The 21,508-nt window shown below is 38.9% G+C and overlaps 1 protein-coding gene across 11 annotated transcripts in view; it reads left to right on the top strand.

The window, feature by feature from the left end:
* EYA1 (EYA transcriptional coactivator and phosphatase 1) overlaps positions 1–21,508 on the top strand; it is a 328,133-nt gene that overhangs the window by 198,952 nt on the left and 107,673 nt on the right. For 6 of the 11 annotated variants that reach the window (XM_059042828.2, XM_059042816.2, XM_067017283.1 and 3 more), the window contains 3 exons: positions 1,395–1,464; positions 1,788–1,933; positions 5,708–5,845. In XM_059042828.2, coding sequence (XP_058898811.1) covers positions 1,395–1,464; positions 1,788–1,933; positions 5,708–5,845 — 354 coding nt within the window. The remainder of the gene's footprint in view (positions 1–1,394; positions 1,465–1,787; positions 1,934–5,707; positions 5,846–21,508) is intronic. The other 5 variants (XM_059042818.2, XM_067017284.1, XM_059042819.2 and 2 more) reach the window with 4 other exon arrangements.

Here is a 21,508-nt window from a genome sequence, read left to right as displayed (position 1 = left end):
CAGCCAAGCTAGCCTGCCTTCTCTCACTAATGTGGCCAGAGCAACAGCCAGAGGGTTGAAGTCTGGCAGGTCACATGAGTACTTCTGACCTTCATCTATTCTCTTGTCACTGAGTTGGGCCTGTTTGTTTTACGGGAAAGGATTAGTCATAGGTTTTGAGATTCTAACCCAAACCCACCACTGTTTTCCCAAACACAAGCTAGAAAATTACATTTGAGAAACATAACTGTACTGATGTGATATCATGAAAATGTATAAAACCTGGAGTTCATGAAAGCTTATGAAGGGTTTTAATGTAGAATATAATGAATAAATAATAGAGCCTCTGCAGACAGTGATTATTGGTAAAAGAAAATAAACATATTACATCTTATAATAATTGTACCCAAAGCTTATGCATCTTAGCCAGGAAAAGCATAGGATGAGTTTGAAGGGAAAAGGGGAAATACATATATATGTGTGTATATGTATATATTTATGTAAATGTGTGTATTTATGTACATAAATAGATGGCCCATATTAGCAATGAAAGAAGCTGAGAATCACCATTTTAAGGCCTCGTGTTAGTAAAAAAAAAACAAAAAAACAAAAAAAATGTGTTTTTTTTGCTTCTTTAGTTCAGAATGATTGTAAAAGAATATTTGACAGAAGAGTTTCGTGCATTTCTGAGACTTATTGAATCAAGTATATGTGATTAAAAAGAAATGAAATTCTGCTTGAATGCTTAAATAATCTCTTAAAAAAAAAACCTTTGTGACTTGAACGCTGAAGTGGAGCACATATAACTGAAAGGCAAAGGAATATCTATCTCAATGCAAGAAAAACGGGCTTAGTTTGCAACTTGAGAAATTTTAGATGGTTATAGGAATGCATTCTTATTTTTTTTTAAAATTGCTGAATCAATGAAGGCAAATGAGGATCTGTCCTATTTCTACTGCCCCGAGAGGAGATTAGACTGTGTTTCTCAGTAACACAGTCTCAGGGGCGTGTGTCCCCTTGAACACAAACAGTAGACCAGAGGACCTTCCGGTCCCACCCAGCCCTGTAATTCAAGTTCATTCCCCCCCCTTTCAGCGTGGTCGTTCCAACCAGTGGCCAGGACTCCCTTGTGCTCTTAGAGTATTGCCACTGTAAAAGCCATCACTGACAGGTATTTAAGAATATTGTGACTGTGTTTTCTAAGAGTTGATTTAAAATTCGAATCACTTGATCAGTTCCTATAGGTTCCTTCATATAGTTTAACTTTCTATTAGGTTGACTTATGAAATTGCCATTTCTGCGGGTCCAAAAGGTCTACAGTTTCATGTGGCCAAACTATAGTTGAAACTATATCAATGCTTTATACATATTTTGTATTTTGCTTGGATTATTGTGCATTATTTTTCTTTTTCCAGCCATTGGGAGCAGTAGCTTCAGCCCAAGACCGTCTCACCAATTCTCCCCACCACAGATCTATCCTTCCAAGTAAGATATATTTTCTCTTAATCAATAAATAACTTTTCCGAGTAGTCTTTTACCTTATTTCAAGTCATGTCTGGTGCCCACATGTTACATCTTAATTTAAACAAGTGTGTTTCGTACAGACTTAAATGTATTTACGCACATTTATTTGTAGCGTCACCTAGGAGGGACACTGTAGTATTTTGGTTCTTTGTGTATTACACTTGAAAGTTATACATTAAGAAACAATCTTTAACTGGAATTTGTGATTTGGTTGTTAATCAGTTACCTTGCATGTTTCCATCTAATGCATGGGCTTTCTATTTTCTGTCATTTCTGACAAATAGCAGACCATACCCACATATTCTCCCTACCCCTTCCTCACAAACTATGGCTGCATATGGGCAAACACAGTTTACCACAGGAATGCAACAAGCTACAGCCTATGCCACGTACCCACAGCCGGGACAGCCCTATGGAATTTCCTCCTATGGTGAGTAATCCCTCGGCTTTAGCAGTGACGTTGCATAGTGGGCACACCTGTACATGTGAAAGTTTCACAGGAGTGGTACTTAAAGACGGTCCTCTTGGGCCACTTGAGAAAGGGTGGTCACCTTTTGTGTCTAAATTCTTAAAATGATCGTTTCTAATGAGCATTGTAAGAGCTGGTAGTTACTTATCTTGAGGTCAGAGGTGGCAAATACCATGGTTCATATGCCCTCTTGCTCTCGTTTTGTTGTTGTTGTTTTTTTTTTTCCATTTATATCTCAATTCTTAATTTGCCACTTGAGCACTTGGCTCTGGAATCCAAAGTATTTTGGTGCATATTTCTGATAAAACTTCTGTGAATGAAGTCTTTTGGGGTGAAGATTCATTTCCTATTTATCAGATGCTGAGCTATGATTAGAAAAGTACAAGCAGAGTTCAACAAACCCTGGGTCTAAACTTGAGGGGGGTAGTAGTCTCAAATTTCAGCATTATCAACCATTAGGAAAAGTGATCTATATCATGGCTTGGGCTGCACTTTAAAGAGGCCAATCAGGAAACATTTAAAGCTCACATCCCTATTTGTTCCTTCCCACCTGGAGATTATCTTTATCTTGGTGTAATTTAACTCAGTTGTTACAGGGTCAATACCTGTAAATTAAAAATAAATCCAGCCAAACTTCAAAGTTTAATTTTCAAAAAGCTTAGGATTCCAGAATACCTTCACTTCCATTGAATGGTAGTTATAATTTTAAACAAACTGCAACTTGTTGGAAGAGAAAAATATGGATTATTGACATTTTATTAAGAAATAAATAAAACCTAGTGATCCAGAAAAAAAATACATGAAAGTTTGGAAGCAAGACTGATAGAAAAAACTGGTGGAGTATTTTGTGATCAATATTATAATTCTTCTTCTGCTGCTATTGTTATTTCATAATAACCTTTTCTCAGTATATTGAAAGAAATAATGTTCTTCAAGCATTTCATTAATCATTACAAGGTAAATTATTTTTTGCTTTTTTGTTCTGTCTTGACCCCAAATCAAATTGGCCATATATAAATTTCTTATAAAATATATAGAAATTAAAATCTAAATTATGTTTGACTTCAACTTTCATAGTTTTATTTTTAAAAGATCACAACTGAATGTGATCTAGGGAGGTGCTTTTCAAAAGCACCTCTAGGGAGGTGCTTTTCAACCAGACTTTTAAAAAAGCCATAAAATGGACTTTCTAGAATTACCTTTCATTTCCATGACTTTTAGTCAAGTTTCTCAAAATAACGTTAAATATAGATCAAATTTGTCTGTAATTTACTTTTAAGCTATTCATATGCTAAAAGAGGGAGAAGATTCTATGATTTGAATTGCATAACTTCAATTCTATAATGTGAGTTGAGGCAGTCCCCAATTTATATTCTCAAAATTTATTTGTAAGCTGATTATTTGAAGTAGAAATGTGTTTTCCAGTACAAACAATGCTCAGGTACTGTAGACCTATCAGTGCTGCCACGGGAAGGTACCATTCCTGTTACTGCCTTGGCGGCCACTCACACAACTCTCTTGTTTTTCTTTCTCTTCCCCCTTCAGTCATGGAAGGGCCCTTTGCCAGTTTCTGGGCTGCAGGGTGAGGACTTTTCTAGTTCTAAACCATCAACAGATGGCCCTGTTGTCTGAAATAGTTGTTCCAGTAGAGTGAGATGAACAGAGGTTCGGAGGTTAGGCTCAGAACTAGTACGATGAAGACAGGGATTTTCATGCGGTAGGTGGGGAGCGGGGAGGTGGTGAGAGTGAGTCTCAGTGTAAAGGGCTTTGATCCCAGGACCTTCCACGCTTATCAATCTCCTGGGAATAATTCTCAGTCCTTAGCATTTTTCTGATCACCTCCTTTCTTCTCTTTTTGTACCTTGAGGACAAGGAGATGCCCCAGTGCTTCTGACCAGCCATTCTCTTTTTCTTGGGCCAGTGCATGGAAAAATGTGGCAGCCTTCTCCCTATTGCTTGCTCTGAAGGAAGAGCACATCGTTTAGGGGTTTTAACTGCTGATAGTTAAGGTCCTGATAGTTCTAGAAGACTTTCTCCAAGGACTTGTGTCCCCTGACTTTTCACTTAGACCCAGTAAGAAAAGATAGGCAGATCTTTTCATAGTAAGAGCAAGGGGTCGGTGAGGAGGAAGAGGTCATGCCATTCTTCACCAGATCTTTGTGGAGTCGACCAGTGAGATACGTTTGACAGCTTGTGGATAGAAGCTATGGACATAGGTGTGGCTATGGGTGTTTTCTACCTCTTCCTGCTTTTGCTTACCTGTTCTTATCACAAAGATTCCCATCCTGAGCCTCCAGGCTAAAAACAGAGTTGGCACAGGTGAAGACTGAAAGCAGATCATTATAGCATCAAGTGGAGAGAGAAGGGGGGAAAATATTGTGACACCATGAAAAGGAAGGGAGTTTTCTAGAGCCATCTAACCACCTGTCTTGGGCACTTGTTTTTCCAGGGACCATTTATAAGTGTGGGTTATTCATTGGTTTGGGATTGCCTGTACAGGGAAAGTCACATTTTTTTTTTTTTTTTAATGCTAAGGTTATGTTAAGACTGAAATGTAAGGCCATTATGAGGTTACTTAGAGATACTTCAGGAATTAGAGTAGGCTCTCTTCGCCAAGAGTCAGATTCTTCCACTGCCTTAGGAAAGTTACCTAACTTCATTCTACTGATGAAATTCCCCTAAAATGGAAGTAAACAGTGAGACTACTGTGTATTCTAGATCCCAAAGATATTATTTATCTTAAGTGCAAAGTAAAATTATTCCAAAATGTGAATTCCCTTGGCAGAAATTTTCATCCCCTCCCTCTGTGGGAATTAAGGACAGTTGTTAACTTTCATGACTTTTAATTACGATCCAGGGCTGAGCCCTGTACAATGATACCGCCAAACCCAAGGCCTGAAATTAGGATGTCAGCCTAGCACTTTGGGAAGTATTGGGGGGCCACAAATACATTATTTTTATATTATGATGTGACGAAAAGAAAGTGTACTTTATGTTACACTTAAAACAATTATATTTGAATAAAACCTGAAACTATAAGGGACAAAAAGAGAACTACTTGTCAATTTCTCTGTGCTGTTTATAAAGCACTATGCTGTTCTACAGGATTGAGTTGTTATTCTGCTTCTCTTGTGCTTACTGCCTGGTAGGATCTGGATATCTGGGAGAAGGTTTCCCCCTGTGTTGCTTAGTTCTATGTCCAATATTGCTACCTCTGACCTCAAAATGCGTTGTGTACTAAAATCAGCTTTGTGGTAGAAAGAGTAAAGAAAAAAAAAGTTTTTAATGTTATGCGGCTAGAGACTCTAATTAATCACTTTTTAGAAAAAATATTTTGATTCTGATGTTAGTCAATGCAACAACATTTAGAATAATTCAGTTCAAGTTTAAATCTGGCCATTTCTGGACTGTAAAGATGATCTTAAACTCTTGTAAAGCAATACAACTAATTATAGAAATGATATCACTGGAGTTAAATTTTATAGAAAATGGAATTCAGGAAAACAACAAAAAAGAATAGTGCGGGTAGGCATTGAAATCTGTAATAATCCTGGTTTTATCCTTGTTAAGTGACGTTATAGTGAAGGGTATTTCACTCTAAGCATATATGGCCTTGGTTATTGAGATAACACTGTGGGGGGAAGCATTTGTAATTGGATAGTTGTGGGAGTGTTTTTGTATATGGACCAGCTTTTGAAAATGAACAGATAGATAAGCTATCACTAACTGATTTAGGTGCATTGTGGGCAGGCATCAAGACTGAAGGTGGATTGTCACAGTCTCAGTCACCTGGACAGACAGGATTTCTCAGCTATGGTACAAGCTTTGGGACCCCTCAACCTGGACAGGCACCGTATAGCTACCAGATGCAAGGTCTGTATACACACTGGCATTGCTCTTTTCATTAGTCCTGTGGGACAATAATTACTTTCTAAAGTGGAACCTGATATTCTGTGTAAGTAGTGGATGATAGTGAAAGTGGACTGGGCTTGGAGGCAAGATAACCTGGTTCTAGTTTGGCTCTTTACTTCCCTGCTCCCCAGGCCTAAATTTCCACATTTACAACATCCAGGGCTTAGACTGGATGATCACTCAGGTTCTTTTACAAAAAGCTCTAAAATTCTTTGTGTCATTGAAGTTTTCTGCCTTTGCTTCTATCCGGTAAAAAAAAAAAAAGAGTGAAAAATAAAGCAAAGTCAACGATGTAAGAGGTTGTAGTATGATATATGCTAAAAACCCTGGCACTTGGTGTCACCAATCAACCTGTCTCAAAGGGGTATGTTTTCTTCATTTTCATTATCATGGCTCTGGAAATAGAGCATGTGATAGGTGTTGACTAAATGATCTGCCAAAGACCGGGAGATCCAATTGACAGCCACTCAATGCATCTTCAAGCTATTGCTTCCAAGGACCCATCCCTGGGTTCTGATTTTGAAACTATAGACAAAACATAATGTAAGTGCAAGTCATATGGATGACAGATGAAAGTTTACATTGTCAGAGCTGTTTCAGGAGTAGGCATTACTGTAATTAGTAGATTATTAACCTGCAAATGTGTCTAAAATGCTTGAAAATTGTTCTCACATAATTTAAACATTCTCCTAATATTTTGTTTTTACCACTAATCAGTTTAACAAATGCTATGCATCCTTTCAATAGTGCCAAGCTATAGTAGATTTAAACACCTGCTATTTTAAAAAAACTTGTTTATTTATTGAAGTGTAGTTGAAGTACAGTATTACATAAGTTAGAGAAGTACAACATAATGATTCACGATTTTTAAAGGTTATATTTCATTTATAGTTACTACAAAATACTGACTACATTCCCTGTGTTGTACAATACATACTTGCAGCTCATTTATTTTATACATAATAGTTTGTACCCCTTAATCCCCTCCCCCTATCTATCTTGTCCCTCCCCGCTTTCCTCTCCCCACTGGTAACCACTAGTTTGTTCTCTGTATCTGTGAGTCTGTTTCTTTTTTGTTATATTCACTAATTTGTTTATTTTTTGGATTCCACATATAAGTGATATGATACAGTATTTGTCCACCTTTGTCTGACTTTGTTCACTTAGCATAATACCCTCCAAGTCCATCCTTGTTGCTGCAAATGGCAAAATTTCTTTCTTTTCTTATGGCTGAGTAGTATTCCATTGTATGTATATACCACATCTTCTTTATCCATTCATCCGCTGGTAGACTTAGCAACCTGCTCTTTTAAGTAACAGCTATGTTATAGACATCTTTTCACATCAATAAAATCTATTTTATGGCATCATTTTAATGGCTGCATGGTTTCACAGATATATCTTATTTAAATAACCCCACTATTATTGGGCGTCTAGAGCAATGCCACGAATATCTTATGTGCATGCTTCATTATTTCCTTTGAGTAAACTTAAGTGTGGAATTGCTGGGTGAACTGTTTCCAGCTCTTAAGGATTTGTTATATATTTCCACAAGGAAGGGCTGTGAATTAGCGTGAACACATTAAATATTTTACTTCAAAAAAAATTGTCATTTTGGAAGGTCTGAGATTTTATTGTTGTTTTCATGTGTATTTTTAGAAAATAGAGCCGATAAACCAGGTTTTCTTTTCTTGCATGGTGGTGGTTGTCTTTTCTTATTATTTCTTATATTACGTCTCTTACACTTCAGTAATGTTTTATAGATGTATTTCCGATTTATCATTTTTAAGAGATTTTTTTCCTGCACGGGAAGCTAAAATTTTATGGGACCAGATTGATTAATCCTTTCATACCTGGTTTTGCCTTTGGTATAAAAAGGCATGGATTATAAAGTTTTGATATATTTGATGGCTACAAAATTAAAATTACCTTACGACAGATAGCATTTAGTGTTAGAAGGATATTACTCATGCGCTTGATTCCAAAACTTGAAAGCTGCCCTTGGAAAAGAACTGTGTTTCTCCACATGCTGAATATCAGTTAAGTAAAGGGATAAAAAGAACAAAAATTGATGAGACTAATTAAAGAATCACAGCCTTAGGCTTTAGTAATGAAATGGATCATAAGGCAAACAAAGTCTGTTCTCTCCTAAAGCTTTCATTTGTGTCAAGGAGAGAGACAGTAGACAAACAGACAAATACATTATGCAATTGCAGAGTCTTAGGAGAGTTATGGGGGAAAAAAAATCTGGTACTATGGTCGGTTCCGTTCTACTCTGGGCATCCAGCCTCTTTAAGGAGAAGTGGATCCTAAAGGTCAGAATGAAACAGGTGAAGTGCCTTCCGGAGAGGAGAGAGAACTACACGTGAGATTCCTGGGCTTGAGCCCACGTGCAGCCCTTTGGTTACCGTCCACAATGGGCTGAGCACAGAAATTGCGAGTAAAGTGTTGAGAAACTTTCATGGTACCTCTGTAGTAAATCTTACGGTGGTGAAATCAGACATGCACTCTGTGTCTTTTCTTTTTTCATCTCATTCTTTTAGTCGTACGTAACTATTATATTTTGCTAAACTGTCAGCCTGGGAAGGATTAGGAGAAGAGAAGCGTGCTGTGTGTCTCAGAGAGTTCGAGAAATATTGCCCTTGACTTAGCTTTATCTTTCTGTCCTCGCAGATCAAAAGCTTATGTGGCAGAAATTTCCTAAGAGGACTAACTAGCTGTCAGAGTTGTAAGCATAGCGTCAGTGTAGAGAGAAGAGTGGAAATGAAAGAGGAGAAAAGAACGTTAATTTGGAGGTGGAAGAAACTCTATTTTAAAGCAGAAATAAGGACACGTGTAGCACCAAATATAGCAAATATAGATAGCATTGCTTTTCTAGTTCTAGGTTTCATTGCATCTGGGATGTTGCATTACAACTTTTTGTGTTTTGGGGCATCCCCTGGTTGAATGGCCTTTCCAGTGGGATTTTAGAGCCCCTTTTCCGTGACTGAGGTATTATTTCATACGGATATTTCTATAATGGCACCTCACTCATTTTCAGAATAATCTAAAATATGACTTTCACACACCAAGCCAAAGAATAATATGCTATTAACTTGAAAGTTGCCAGTCTGATGATGGATAATGATACGTAATATGCTATGGTCAAATGTGGATAAATAAGTTAACTGATTAATATGTATTTCTTAAATATTAAGTGCATTGTAAAAAATGAAGTGGATGAAATGATTTTATGTGCCCAGTCATGGGAGTCTATTGACCTTTGTCTTTTCAATACTTCTTTTTAATATAAAACTTTCTATAATGTCTGAAATTATTTCCAAAATTCTCTAAATTCTATTATCCTTAATGAATAACAGTGATTTTTGCTTATATCAATCTTATATCTGTTAAAAGATCTTAGACTCTTGAATGACAGTATATGTATTTTAGTGATTTGGGAGCGTTTTACCTAGTGCTTTCTCCAATATCCTTTGACCTTTTAAATATAAGGTATGATGATGAGTTATTCAGAGATTTAGTTACTAAGATTTCATAATATTAGGATTTCAAAATACTAGAAGAAATATTCTAGTAACCCAGGTGACTCAAGCTAAGTAGTGGGTGTTATGTTGATTAACTTCAGGAAAATTTTTGATGATCACCTCTTTGGTTCGGTGAGATTTAGAAGGTTGGACCAAAGGTACAGTGAGGTCTTGCACTCTGGCGAACAGCATAAATTCTAGAGTCAGGCTGCCTGTCCAACAGCCCTGCCCTTGCTGTCCGTGGGACTTCAGCATGGGGCTTGACTTCTCATGTCTCCATTTCTTCGTCTCAAATGTGGGGATAATATTATCTGTTCCCACAGAAGTATTGTGAGGTTTAATTGAGATTATCCATGTATATTCCTCTGACGAACATCTGGCACATAGTACGCATTCAAAGGCTTTTTTTTTTTTCTGTACACGGGTCTCTCACTGTTGTGGCCTCTCCCGTTATGGAGCGCAGGCTCCGGATGCGCAGGCTCAGCGGCCATGGCTCACGGGCCCAGCCGCTCCGCAGCACGTGGGATCTTCCCAGACCGGGACACGAACCCGCGTCCTCTGCATCGGCAGGCGGATTCTCAACCACTGCACCACCAGGGAAGCCCCAAAGGTTTATTTTTATTTACTGTGTTCATTGTGGCAGTGATGTGGTAGTGGTGGGGGAGGGGTGATTATTATTATTATTGTTATTATCATCATCATCATAATCCAGCCTTCTGAAATAGTTCCAGATTAGGAAGCATTACCTAAATTCTCCTTCTCTCCCATTCCTCAGGAGGAAAAAAAATTCTCTCTTTATGAAATAAATATAAAAAATTTAATATATATACTATTATATATGTGTCTATACACACACACACACACACACACACACACACACACACACATATATATATATATATATATAACCAGCAAAGAGAGCCCCAAGAACCCAGTAACCAAATAAGCATAGCAAAAAAAGAGCCAGATCTAACTCATGTGCTGGCAAGGAAGGAGAATCACTGTCAACAAAGGTCAGGCTTTGTGTACATGATACAAACGTATAGAAGAAACAAGAGAAAACAGCCAAGAACATGAAGAAGAAAATCAGGAGAGAGAAATGGCTGTGTTGGCAGCAGCAGTGGTGGGTGCTGGAAAGCAGGAGCAGTGGGTAACACAGAAGGGCCATGGACAAAGAGAGAAACTCAGCTCTGCAGTGATGGGAAAGAAAGCAGAATCAACCACGTCCTTACGCCCCGGGAATCCCTGCAGCCGCAGTGCGACCTGAGTGCGAGGAACTGGTGGGGAAAATGGAGGTAATAGCCATGTAAACACCAAGTTATTTATTTAGTTCAGAAACCAGGATTAGGGAGGAAGATGGGACCGTGACAAGCTATGCTCTATCGAGACGGAAAACTGCTGCCCATAACACAAAAAAACAGCTACTGTTTATCATATGCACTTATCATATGCCCAGCACTTTTCTAATTATTTTACATATATTATCTCCTTTCATCCCTGCAACAACCCTGAGCAAATGGCTTTGAAGGATAAGAATCTGAAAATGCTGACGAATACATCAAAATGGAGAATGGTTTAGAACTGTCAGACCCTGCCGTGTTTTCTATACGCTTAAAGGACTGCACCTATAGGGGAGGCGCTTACAGAAAACTACAAAAACAACAAAATGTAGTTGCCTGTAGTATGTTTCCTGAAGGGTGGATTTGCTCTTTTGGTAACTGAGATACTGCATTACACGGCTAGCTATGTAAGTAGTAAAAAAAAAAAAAAAAAAAAAATACCAGCTCGTGAAGCTTAGAAAATCGTTTTAGAGAGCTCATTTCCGAGCACTGTCTGTGTTTTAACATTTTCATGGCACTTAAGGAAAAGATTTAACTGGTAATTTGTGGGCATTTTGGCACTGCCTTATCTTGTGAACTAGGCCAGCCTTGTTGCCCTCGTTTAGTCCAGGTGAACCTTCTGGATCCTTCCAGCTCCAATGTTCAACACTTATGTCCGTGGCAGGCTTCGGTGAATCGGGCACATGCCGTTTTAAGCCAAACAAGGATCAGATTTTTTAATGCACTAATACTAAAAGCCCACAGAATAAAACCTCAGGGATTGGAAAATCTGATTGCTTTTACCTTTGCTGCAAGATTCTGGAAAATTCTATTTCTGCTTTTTTTTTTTTTTTTGTGGTACGCGGGCCTCTCCCTGTTGTGGCCTCTTCCGTTGCGGAGCGCAGGCTCCGGACGCACAGGCTCAGCGGCCATGGCTCACGGGGCCCACCCGACGCGCAGGCGCAGCGGCCATGGCTCAAGGGCCACAGCCGCTCCGCGGCATGTGGGATCTTCCCGGACAGGGGCACGAACCCGCGTCCCCTGCATCGGCAGGCGGATTCTCAACCACTGCGCCACCAGGGAAGCCCTATTTCTGCTTTTATTGGATCTCTTTTGTACATCCAGTGAAAGATTAGCAACTTAAGTTTAACAGAGAAAGACGAGATGTTTCTGTTCGTGGACGAGTGTAGAGTTCACCGTGAGGAAGTGAACTCCTTGCTGTGAGTTTTTGACATCTTCCTGCTCCCCTGGGTCAGCTTCAGTGTTTCTGGAAGAAGTTTTGGATGGTGTGAGATTTCTCTTCACACGCCATTGACAAACACGCAAATGAGTGAGTTGAATGAGGGAGTTGAATGAGGGAGTGTGGACGGACAGAGGGTGCCTGGAGACCCCTGGGTCACCCATGCAGATCGTGTGGATAGTGTTTTCAATGCTGCCAATCAAAGGGCACTGACAACAGGAATGAAGGGGGGGGCGTGTGAGTTCATGTGTATGTCTGTGTGTGTATGTGCGTGTGCACACACGTGCATGTGTACATGTACTAAGGGCAAGAAAACTTAGGAGAAACTGCTTTAGCCTATGATTCACTGACCCGTTTCACAGAATATCTGCCAAGCTTCTCATAAGCAAATTTTATTCTCCTTTTATGTAAAAGAGGCATCTGACTTGAAATCAAGCTTTTAGTTATAATTTCTTAAAAACACAAGTCCCAGCCCTATTGCTGGCATCCCCATTCATTCATTTACCACCCCCCCCCCATCCTATACACTATAGACTTAAGAGCAGCATCGACCACAGAAAACAAGAAACTGTTCAAAATTTTGAGGCTGAACCCTAGGAAGAAAATGACATTTTGTTTAGCAATCTGTTTGAGATAAGGAAATGCAAACAATTTTCACACGAAAAGTAATTCAAGTTAAGTCTAGTCTCTTAACTGGTTAAGCTTCAGCTTTGAGGCAAACCCAGCTTTCCCTAATAACTTAGTTCTGTTGACCGACAGTGGCAGGGGTTGGCCGTCTCTTCTCATATTTTCATTTTATTTGGTAGTATGTCTGAAATATACAAATGTTTTGCTGGGAGTGGAGAGGTCTGTGTCACAACGGCAGTTGGAAGTTAAGATTCATAAGAACTCTAGTTCTCTTCATTTGGGAAAACGAATTTGGAATTTAGCATCGTAAAATCCTTGGTTACTTTATTATCGTAGTTTGTTCGAAGCTCTTCCCCTGTGTTCACGCTAGTAGGTGGAGCTGGATGGAGGCATCACAGAATCGCGGTGGTTGTGTGGAATGCCTTTCTGAGTGTTTTAGTGCCCCAGAGAAGCAGTGAGGTGGGGACATTCCTGTCATTCTGCAGCAGGAAGGTGTCGGGATTTGCCACGATAGATGGGAGGGGCTACACAGATGCGCACGCTCGAAATCCAGAGGGCTCTGGAAACCCCGCTTGGTTTATTTTCCTTTCGGTTTTTATTGGTCTCTTTTAGGGGAGAAAAGCACACGAATTCTAACTCAGTCTTCGTATATAATGTTGTTTGCTCTGTTAAAGAGATTGGAGTTCCAGCCAGTGAGGAGAGACAAAAAACAAGGACAGAGGTTTGTTAACTGGGACGCGGAAGGGTGACAGCTCCACAGTTCTCTGCACCTCGCCGATCTGGGGCTCGTTATGAAGTGGGAACCATCCAATAATAATCTAATAAGGACAACCACCCTGAGTGCCGTTGGTCTGCCTGTCTATAGCTTTTCAAATATATAGTTGAAGTCTTTCAGTTTATTCGTTTTTTAGACCCTCAAAATTGCTTACTAAAATGTACTGTTAAAGTTTTTTCATTATCTATAGAAATGGTATTTTTCCTAACTTCAAATATATGGTTTTAAGAAAATACTTATTAAACCTTTTTCATAATCTCCTCTGATAAAGCCTTTGAGCTTTGCACTTTCTGGCATAAAATGACAGATGAGAGTTACGATTGGAGAAAAGCTATTGCAGTTTGCACTGATGTTCACAATTTCTCTTAATTGCTTTGCCATTCTACTCACATTTATATTTTAGTTTGTGGAATTTTTTGCATTCTAGAATTTTTTTTTTTGCTTAAGTTGATTTTTTAACAGTAATATTTTGTTTCAGTTCTTTTGGCATCTTGTGTTATTTCAAATGACAAGTGTTGAAAATTGTATGGAGATCTTTGGAAATCCAGTAATAGCAATAATTAATCAGAGATCAATACCCAAATTATTGTCGGTATGAATTGGTTTTTATTAAAATATAGAGAAATAGATGAAGAAAGATAAATAACGAGGTTTTGTAGTCTTTATTACCCTAGTTACAAATTGTCTTTGAAATAGAAAAACTATTACTGAGATTAAAAGGAAAACTTGGTCATTTAAAAGCCTTCTTGTAAGAAAAGGGGAAAACTTTGGTTTTAAATAGCCCATCTGGCCTTCAGAGGCTTTTCCGCAGGGAGCTCCACTGACTTCTGCCGCATAGATTGTGCCCGATGATGGACATAGCCCATGGCAAAGAGGCCAGGGAAGGAAAGCAAATGGACTTCTGTGAAAATACACGAGGGACAAAGAGCATCCTGCTTGCCGAGTAAGTGCTAGAAAATGCTCTAAAACATGGGAAATACAGACAGGCCCCAGCAGGTTCCAGCATTCTTATGTTGGCTGGGATTCTGGTTTTTAATGCAAGTCCTTGTTCTCTGTTAAGTAGACCTTTGACCTACATGTTACCTTTTTTTTTTTTTTGAAGTTATAGCTGGGCAGTGTGCTCCAGGTTAAGTCACACACAAAACTTTGATTTGATATTTTAAGTCATGTTATAAATCAACACAGGCTGGGTTCTTCTTAACTATGAAAAAGTAGTAAGGATTTATTAATAAAGGTTTGGAGGGGTTGGTTTATTTTTAAACTACAGTTGCTTAGCATCTATAGAACTGGGTGGCCCCACAGGGTCTTCTAGCAAGACCGTTTCTTGTTTGTTACGGTTCGTTGAGGAGACCACCACCTTTTCCCTGTAGCAACTCCTGATGGTGACAAGAAGAAAGCCAATATTTCTGATACACTATCCTTGGGTGACTATATAATTTACTTTTAAAATTATTTACCAGCCTCGAAAGAGTTACAATGAAGAAGTCTTTTAGAAATGAGATCATTATTTATGAAATTTCTCAGACGGCCTCGTCTCTACCCTTTGCGTGTCTGTGATGTTTGTCCAGTGAAAAATTAATACCACTTTTCTGTCCTCCCCAACCCTTTCCCTTTTGGTAACCATAAATTTGTCTTCTACGTCTGTGAGTCTGTTTCTGTTTTGTAAATAAGTTCACTTGTATCATATTTTAGATTCCACATATAGGTGATTAGCAGGTACAAACTACTATATATAAAATAGGTAAACAACAAGGACCTACTGTATAACACAGGAAACTATATTCCATATCTTGTAATAACCTATAATGGAAAAGAATATATATATATGTGTGTAAGTGAATCACTTTGCTGTATACCAGAAACTAACACAACATTGTAAGTCAACTCTACTTCAATAATAAAATATTGAAGTTAAATTAAAAATATGACTTTTTACAATATATAATTCACTTTCAACATTGCTGAATCAGAGCACCTAAAGGGTACATTTTGTGTGATAGAATGGTAAATGGTGGCCTGGAAGTGGAGATAATGGCCATTCCCTAACTCAGAGTCCTTGGGCCAGGAAATCACCATTCGCTCTCTGACAAGGATCCTACCTCACATACTGATGTGGGAAATAACCTGAGACAATGGATGTGGAAATACTGAAATATAAATGGACCGTAAAATCGTAGGATGTTACTGGGTTCTCAATTTGAGATTTTTCATCTGCAAGCAAGGCTCTTATTTTCATTCATGTACCCATGAAATACCAATATCTGAGCTAGATCAGTGATATTTTATGAGCTGTTCAAAATGCATGATGCTTAATTAATTTAATATTTTATTTGATTTAAAACCCTGCTGGATTTTCTTTCCAGAATTTCAGACATATTTTAAATCCTTCCAGAAGGTGCTTCTAAGTCCTGTATTTAATACTCTTCATGTAATTTACATCTCAAGTAGTGATTATAATCTAATTTTTAAAGGTGAGCCTTCATATATTCTCCAGTTTAAAAGAAGCCAGTAAAGTGTGTGTCCTTTAGATAAAATCTGAGAAATAAACAATTATTATTTGGTTATTTTTCCTTTCCCCACTGTCTTTTTCGTTGCCAAACAAATAAGGAAGTTGAGAGACGGGCCTTCAAATCGCTCTTCCAAACAGGCTTCTGCTACCATTACCACACACACAAACACACACAATTGTGGAAAGGTTTCCTCTTGCTACTACACCTGCTTCTTTATGACAGTCGTATTCTCACTGGACCCTGTTGTCATTACCACCCTGGATGGAAACTCAAGTACCAGTTCTGTCTCCTACTGGAGCCTACACGAAACCCTTCAAAGGCACTAGTCAGACGTGGTTTCTCCTTGTCCATGGGAGACAGGTGAATAAGTAAAACACATGAATTTAAGGAACTCGCGGTCAGGATAAAAACAAGGCCAATGAAGGCTTGTTTAGTGCTGTTCTGAGAACAATGGTATCAATTATTAGTGAGCTCGAGTTCCCAGAAGGTAAAATCAGTGCAGAGAAGAACAGTTGGGGAAAGCTTATTGGGAAGATAGGACATTAGCCAGATCATGAAGGATGGGAAATGGGGATTGATGGAGAGAAGCATTGAAGAAGAGGAGCAAGAATGAATAAGATGAGTTTTCAGGATAGCGGGGGGGCCCCATCCTGAATTCATGTAGTGAGCTGTGGACATGCAAGCCTTGGGAAGTAGCTTGGTGAGCATATTCCTCTCCTGGGCACCTCCAGCCTCACCTCTCTACCCCAAATGCTAACCCACCCCCATCTCCAGGCCCAGTTATATAAACAAAAATACCTTTGCCTTTATAACACGTCCTCCAGTTCTTAAAAGGCAAATCAGAATCATAACATTTCCCGTGTCCCGATATGCTAATATTGGTATGATCAACATTCAGATTCCTGGGTTTTTCCAATAAAGAATGTCATTTTGCTGAACTGTTACTCTTTTCTTAAATGATCAAGAAACTTCTGTCACCTACCTTTAGTCTCTCTCCCTACTTCCCTATAAACCTTTCACTCTCAGATCTTCTCCTTTGGATAGTTGATACTCAACGCTCCTTGACATTTTCTGTGTATCTTCTGTGTGTTGTCCTTCTCGGTCTAATCAGATGTTTTCATTTCATTGACGGAGCAGCTCCATGTCAGAACTTCTGGTCCTCATGTAGGTAACACAAGCTAATGTTTCTTGGTGGTATTTTCATGAGATTGTGTGTTTTTAAACTTTCCTCAAATGATAGACTCATGACACCCGCTTCTTTTGGTCCATAACACCCTCTAGAGTAGTAAGTGCCAGTAATTGCTGTGGACTGAACTAACTTGGAAAGGTTTTTTTTTTTTTTTTTTTTTTCCTAGTATAACATATATAATCTTCCCATTCAGAATATAAAAATTCTCAACTTTAAAAAGAAGACAATGGAATGAAAACTAATTTTCTCTCTTAGAGAAGTTCTGAAAGGAAAGATTTTTTTCCAGTGTTCTAGTCTGGAAATGAGCGTCTCCTCTCCCTGCCAAAAAAGAAGAATGGCTATGATTTTTCACAATAGTCAACTATTTAAACAGATAAGATGTTCCTTTTCACTAGTGGGGAAGAGAGTATCACCACTGCCACCCTGCTTGGAAGGTAACTTAATTCCAAACTCTACCAAGAATAATACTGGGCATTATTGGGGCTCCATTTGAACCAATCTCTGCCAAACTCCTTGAGTGAGAAATAATGGATTCGAAATGGGAATTCTTTCTACTTTGGGGAATTTTCATGATATGTTACATAAAATATAAAACAATTCATCATAGAATATTTCTGTTCTCTTTACCTAGAGGTGACTTTTCATGTAAAATCTTTTGGATCTAGAAAGGAAAATGCTTCTATATTATTTTGATAAATGAATTCTCAATACTAAGCCTAATTCTGTGACCTAACGTTGTAAGTGAAGACTCTTGTGAATCGGACAGAAACTCTTAAGAGGATGGATCCTAATGGAAGAAGGAGGTCTGTTTTTCCTGGTCATGTCCTGCCCTTTCTCCCCTGTAGCATACATGCTTAAGTCTGGTACATGGTGGCCTTCTACACAAACGTGCCTCGTCTCCCAGGCCTGTGTAGAGTAGGAAGTGGGTTTAGTAGCTACACACGGATGCTTTCATAAGAGCATTGTCATTGCTATTTTGCCTTTGCTTTGTGGTGTTCTAAGCTTCGGTGAAATTCATCTGGTAATACTGGCGCCCAATCCGCATCCGATCAGCTATCAGAGTGGGACCCTTTACTCCCTATGAGCTTTGTTTAGCCCAGCTCGAGGGCCACAAATACCCAAAACAGTCTCTGAGAAGCTTCCATTCTTTAAATTCCTGGTGAGTGTGATTACTCTCTTAGTGTAAAAACAAAACTTATACTAGTGGGGGTTTTTGAAGCAGTTGCTAAGACACCAGTTGAATTGGTACTAAAACACAGTGGCTAGAAATCAGGGACTTGAGGTGTTCAGTAAACCTGTGGATTTTCAGGTCTCATCCTCCCCCTCCTGCCTCAGTAAGATGGTGATTTCTGTGTCTGAGGAGGGGCCCAGATTTGTGCCATTTAACAAACACCTCCTGGTGATTCCGTGGCAGATAGTTAACCATATGTTGAATATGTTGGTTAAAAATATATATATTAAAGGAAAAAGAACCCTGGTTACTTTGAGAGGCAATACACGGCAGAGATTAAGAACTTCAACTCTGGAGCCAGATGGCCTAGGATTGAACCCCAGGTCTGCCACACTTATAATCGTGGGCAGTTTCTTCATCTGTAAAATGGGGTATAATAGTACCTTCCTGAGGGGTGGTTGTGAGAGCTCGTGAGTTGTAACATGTAAAATATTTGATTGGCCTGGCTCAGCTTAAGCCCTTGATATGTTTTAAGTATGATTATTCTTGTCACTTCTATTTTGATTCTGTGTTTGCTTCTTATGGTTTTTTTTTTTCTTCACCCTTGTAGAATGATCCCTGGGAACACTTTAGTAAACTTCAGATCTTCCCATAAAGCAACAGAGAACAGTGTAAGAGGACATGAGAGAGCATCGTATAAACTCTAAAACCAGACGGAGCTGTGTTTAATTTCACTTCCATGCCATGGAAGCTATATTACCCTAACCTAATCCTCTGGTTCCCTATAGTATCGAGTTATTTTGATAGATAAAGCATGTGAAAGATGAACTTATTCCTAACATACAGTAAGCATTCAATGCATGTTTTCCATTTTTATTGTTCATATATGTCATATATATAAAATATACACATCGCAGAGAAGGAGAGGGAGACAGAGAAATTCAGTAACCCAGGCTTAGGAGGAAGGAGGAGAAGAGGGGAATTCAGGGAAGGTTTTTCTGAGGAAGGGAGTTTCTAGTCCGTGCTGAATTGGGAAGCTGATTAGAAGTTAGCCAGGATATAGTGGGAGTGGGGAGGAAGGGAGAGGTGCAAAGAGTAACCTTCAGAGAACTGCGTGTTGCTTCCCTTGTATGAGGCTGGACTGTGTATCTGGGTGGGTGAGGGGTGGGAGTTCCTGGAAGCGATCAAAGAAATCTAAGAGAGAAACTACAGTCAGACCAAGTAGGGCCTAATAAGTTAGCCCTGGTAAGGAGTTTGAATTTGATCCTGAGGCTAATAGGGGGCAGTTACTTTTTTTAACAAGGGAGTGAGAAAATGAGATATGCACCTTAGAGCAAGTATTCTACTGCTGGTGTGGAGAATGAGCTGTAGGGGGCCCGAAGGTGGGCAGGAGACCAGGAAGCAGGCTGGTGAAGAAATCCAGTGCTGGTGGCCTGGACTAAAAGTTATCAGCTCTCTTTCCTAAATCCTCCGTGGAGATGGGTGGGGCAGCCCTGCAGATCTGATTCTGGGGTTAAAGATTAATGCTGCCTGAGCCTGATTCTCCTGCATGTCCATCTCTGCCTGACGTAAGTTAGATCCTTGTGGAAGTTGCATTGTCTCGTAGGCCACTGGAGTGCTGTTAAACTCCTGCTCCTGCATGTGAAATGGAATGGAATCTCAGCCTGCAGTCAGCCAGTAAATGAGTATAACTTATGTTGAATTCCAGCTATTGTACAGCCCTCGAAGTAGCATGAAGTCTGGGAAGTCACTGGGGTACCATTTAGAGTACTGAACAGTGATTTACTTGGTTGGACCCCAGTGGCCTATACGTGCCAATATAGCTTCCATGGTCTTTTCTACTTTGTTCCAGGGAATAAGTTATGGAATGAAAACATCCATTTAAAAAATATATTTTCTATATCTTAATTCATTTTCTTGGTGGATGGGGATTATTGAGGTCACTATTTATCGTTCAAAAATGTGTAGTATAAACGAAAGTAGCAAGTCATAACCTAAAAATGTGTAGTTTAAATGAAAGTCACAAGTTATAACCCAAAGTAATTTTTCCTATAAAATGTATATAATAGTTTTCAAAAGTATTGATATTCACGCTCTTACCCAGAATAAATTTGAATTTTTATAAGGAATTTTAAAAATGCTCATTATAAGTTTGTGATATATATGTAAGTATATAGATTTAATGTTGATTGTTCACTGATATACAAATAATGAATGAGTCATATGCCCATGAAGTCCAGTGTTTAAAAAGAAAAAAAAACAGAACTAATGTTAACCTGGTAAGTCCTAGAGGTCCAAGCCTGTATCTTCTGACCTCATGTAATTATCACCACAAGCCCTATATTTAATACTTGCTTAATAAGTATGTGGTTGCCACGTGCAAATGATCATTAATATGAAAACCTTGTCTATTGTTGCCCCTGCATTTGTGGTGAAACAAGTATTAGTTGTGTGAGAGCTCGTAGCTTCTCTGTGATAGGTGTTCTGGGCACTTTGAACGACCGATGTTCCTAAAATTTACAAATGAGGAAACCTCAAATATGAGTCTGTAATAACTGCATTTAAAACTATCTTAGGAAATATTTTCCCCTCTTAATAAAAGTAACAAATCCTTGAGATTAGCTCAAGATGGCAGAGTAGAAGGATGTGCTCTCACCTCTTACAAGAACACCAGAATCACAACTAACTGCTGAACAAAAAAGCACTGGAACCTACCAAAAAAGATACCCTACATCCAAAAATAACAAATCCTCTGATTGGGTTTTCAAAGTGCATAGATGCTCGATAAATAAGTAGGAAAAGAATTTTAGATATGCAAAGAGATTAAGTCATACTTACCTAGTTTGGGAAAGTCAAAAGAGGGAAAAGATAAATACGGTGGAGAATTTTAGAAACGTTTACTGGAATAAACAGTAACGGTTCTGACCATTTGTGTGTTACTGTGGCTTGTTCATTATGTTTTCCAAAACATTGCTTCATTTGATCTGTTTCAGAAGCCTATGAAATAGAGTTTCTACAGCTAGGGAAATGATTTCTTAGAGCAGTTAGGTGATTTGTCCGGAGTCCAAACGGCTCATAAATAATGAACTGGAAACTATGTTCTCTGACTCTCCAGCCAGTACTTAAATGTTCAGTAGCAAGTAAATAATTGGCATATATTAACTACCGCATTGTACCTGAAGGCATCTGTGACGAGGCAGTTCACATTGAAGATGTCCTCCTTAAACTGCCCACGCATTTACTGCCTAGACTGCTTGTTTGCTGCAAAA

This window comes from Kogia breviceps, chromosome 17 (assembly GCF_026419965.1).
Source record: "Kogia breviceps isolate mKogBre1 chromosome 17, mKogBre1 haplotype 1, whole genome shotgun sequence".
NCBI classification, from domain to species: Eukaryota; Metazoa; Chordata; class Mammalia; order Artiodactyla; family Physeteridae; genus Kogia; species Kogia breviceps.
The sequence above is the reverse complement of the archived record's forward strand: the minus strand, read 5'-3'. Positions and strand labels throughout refer to the sequence as shown.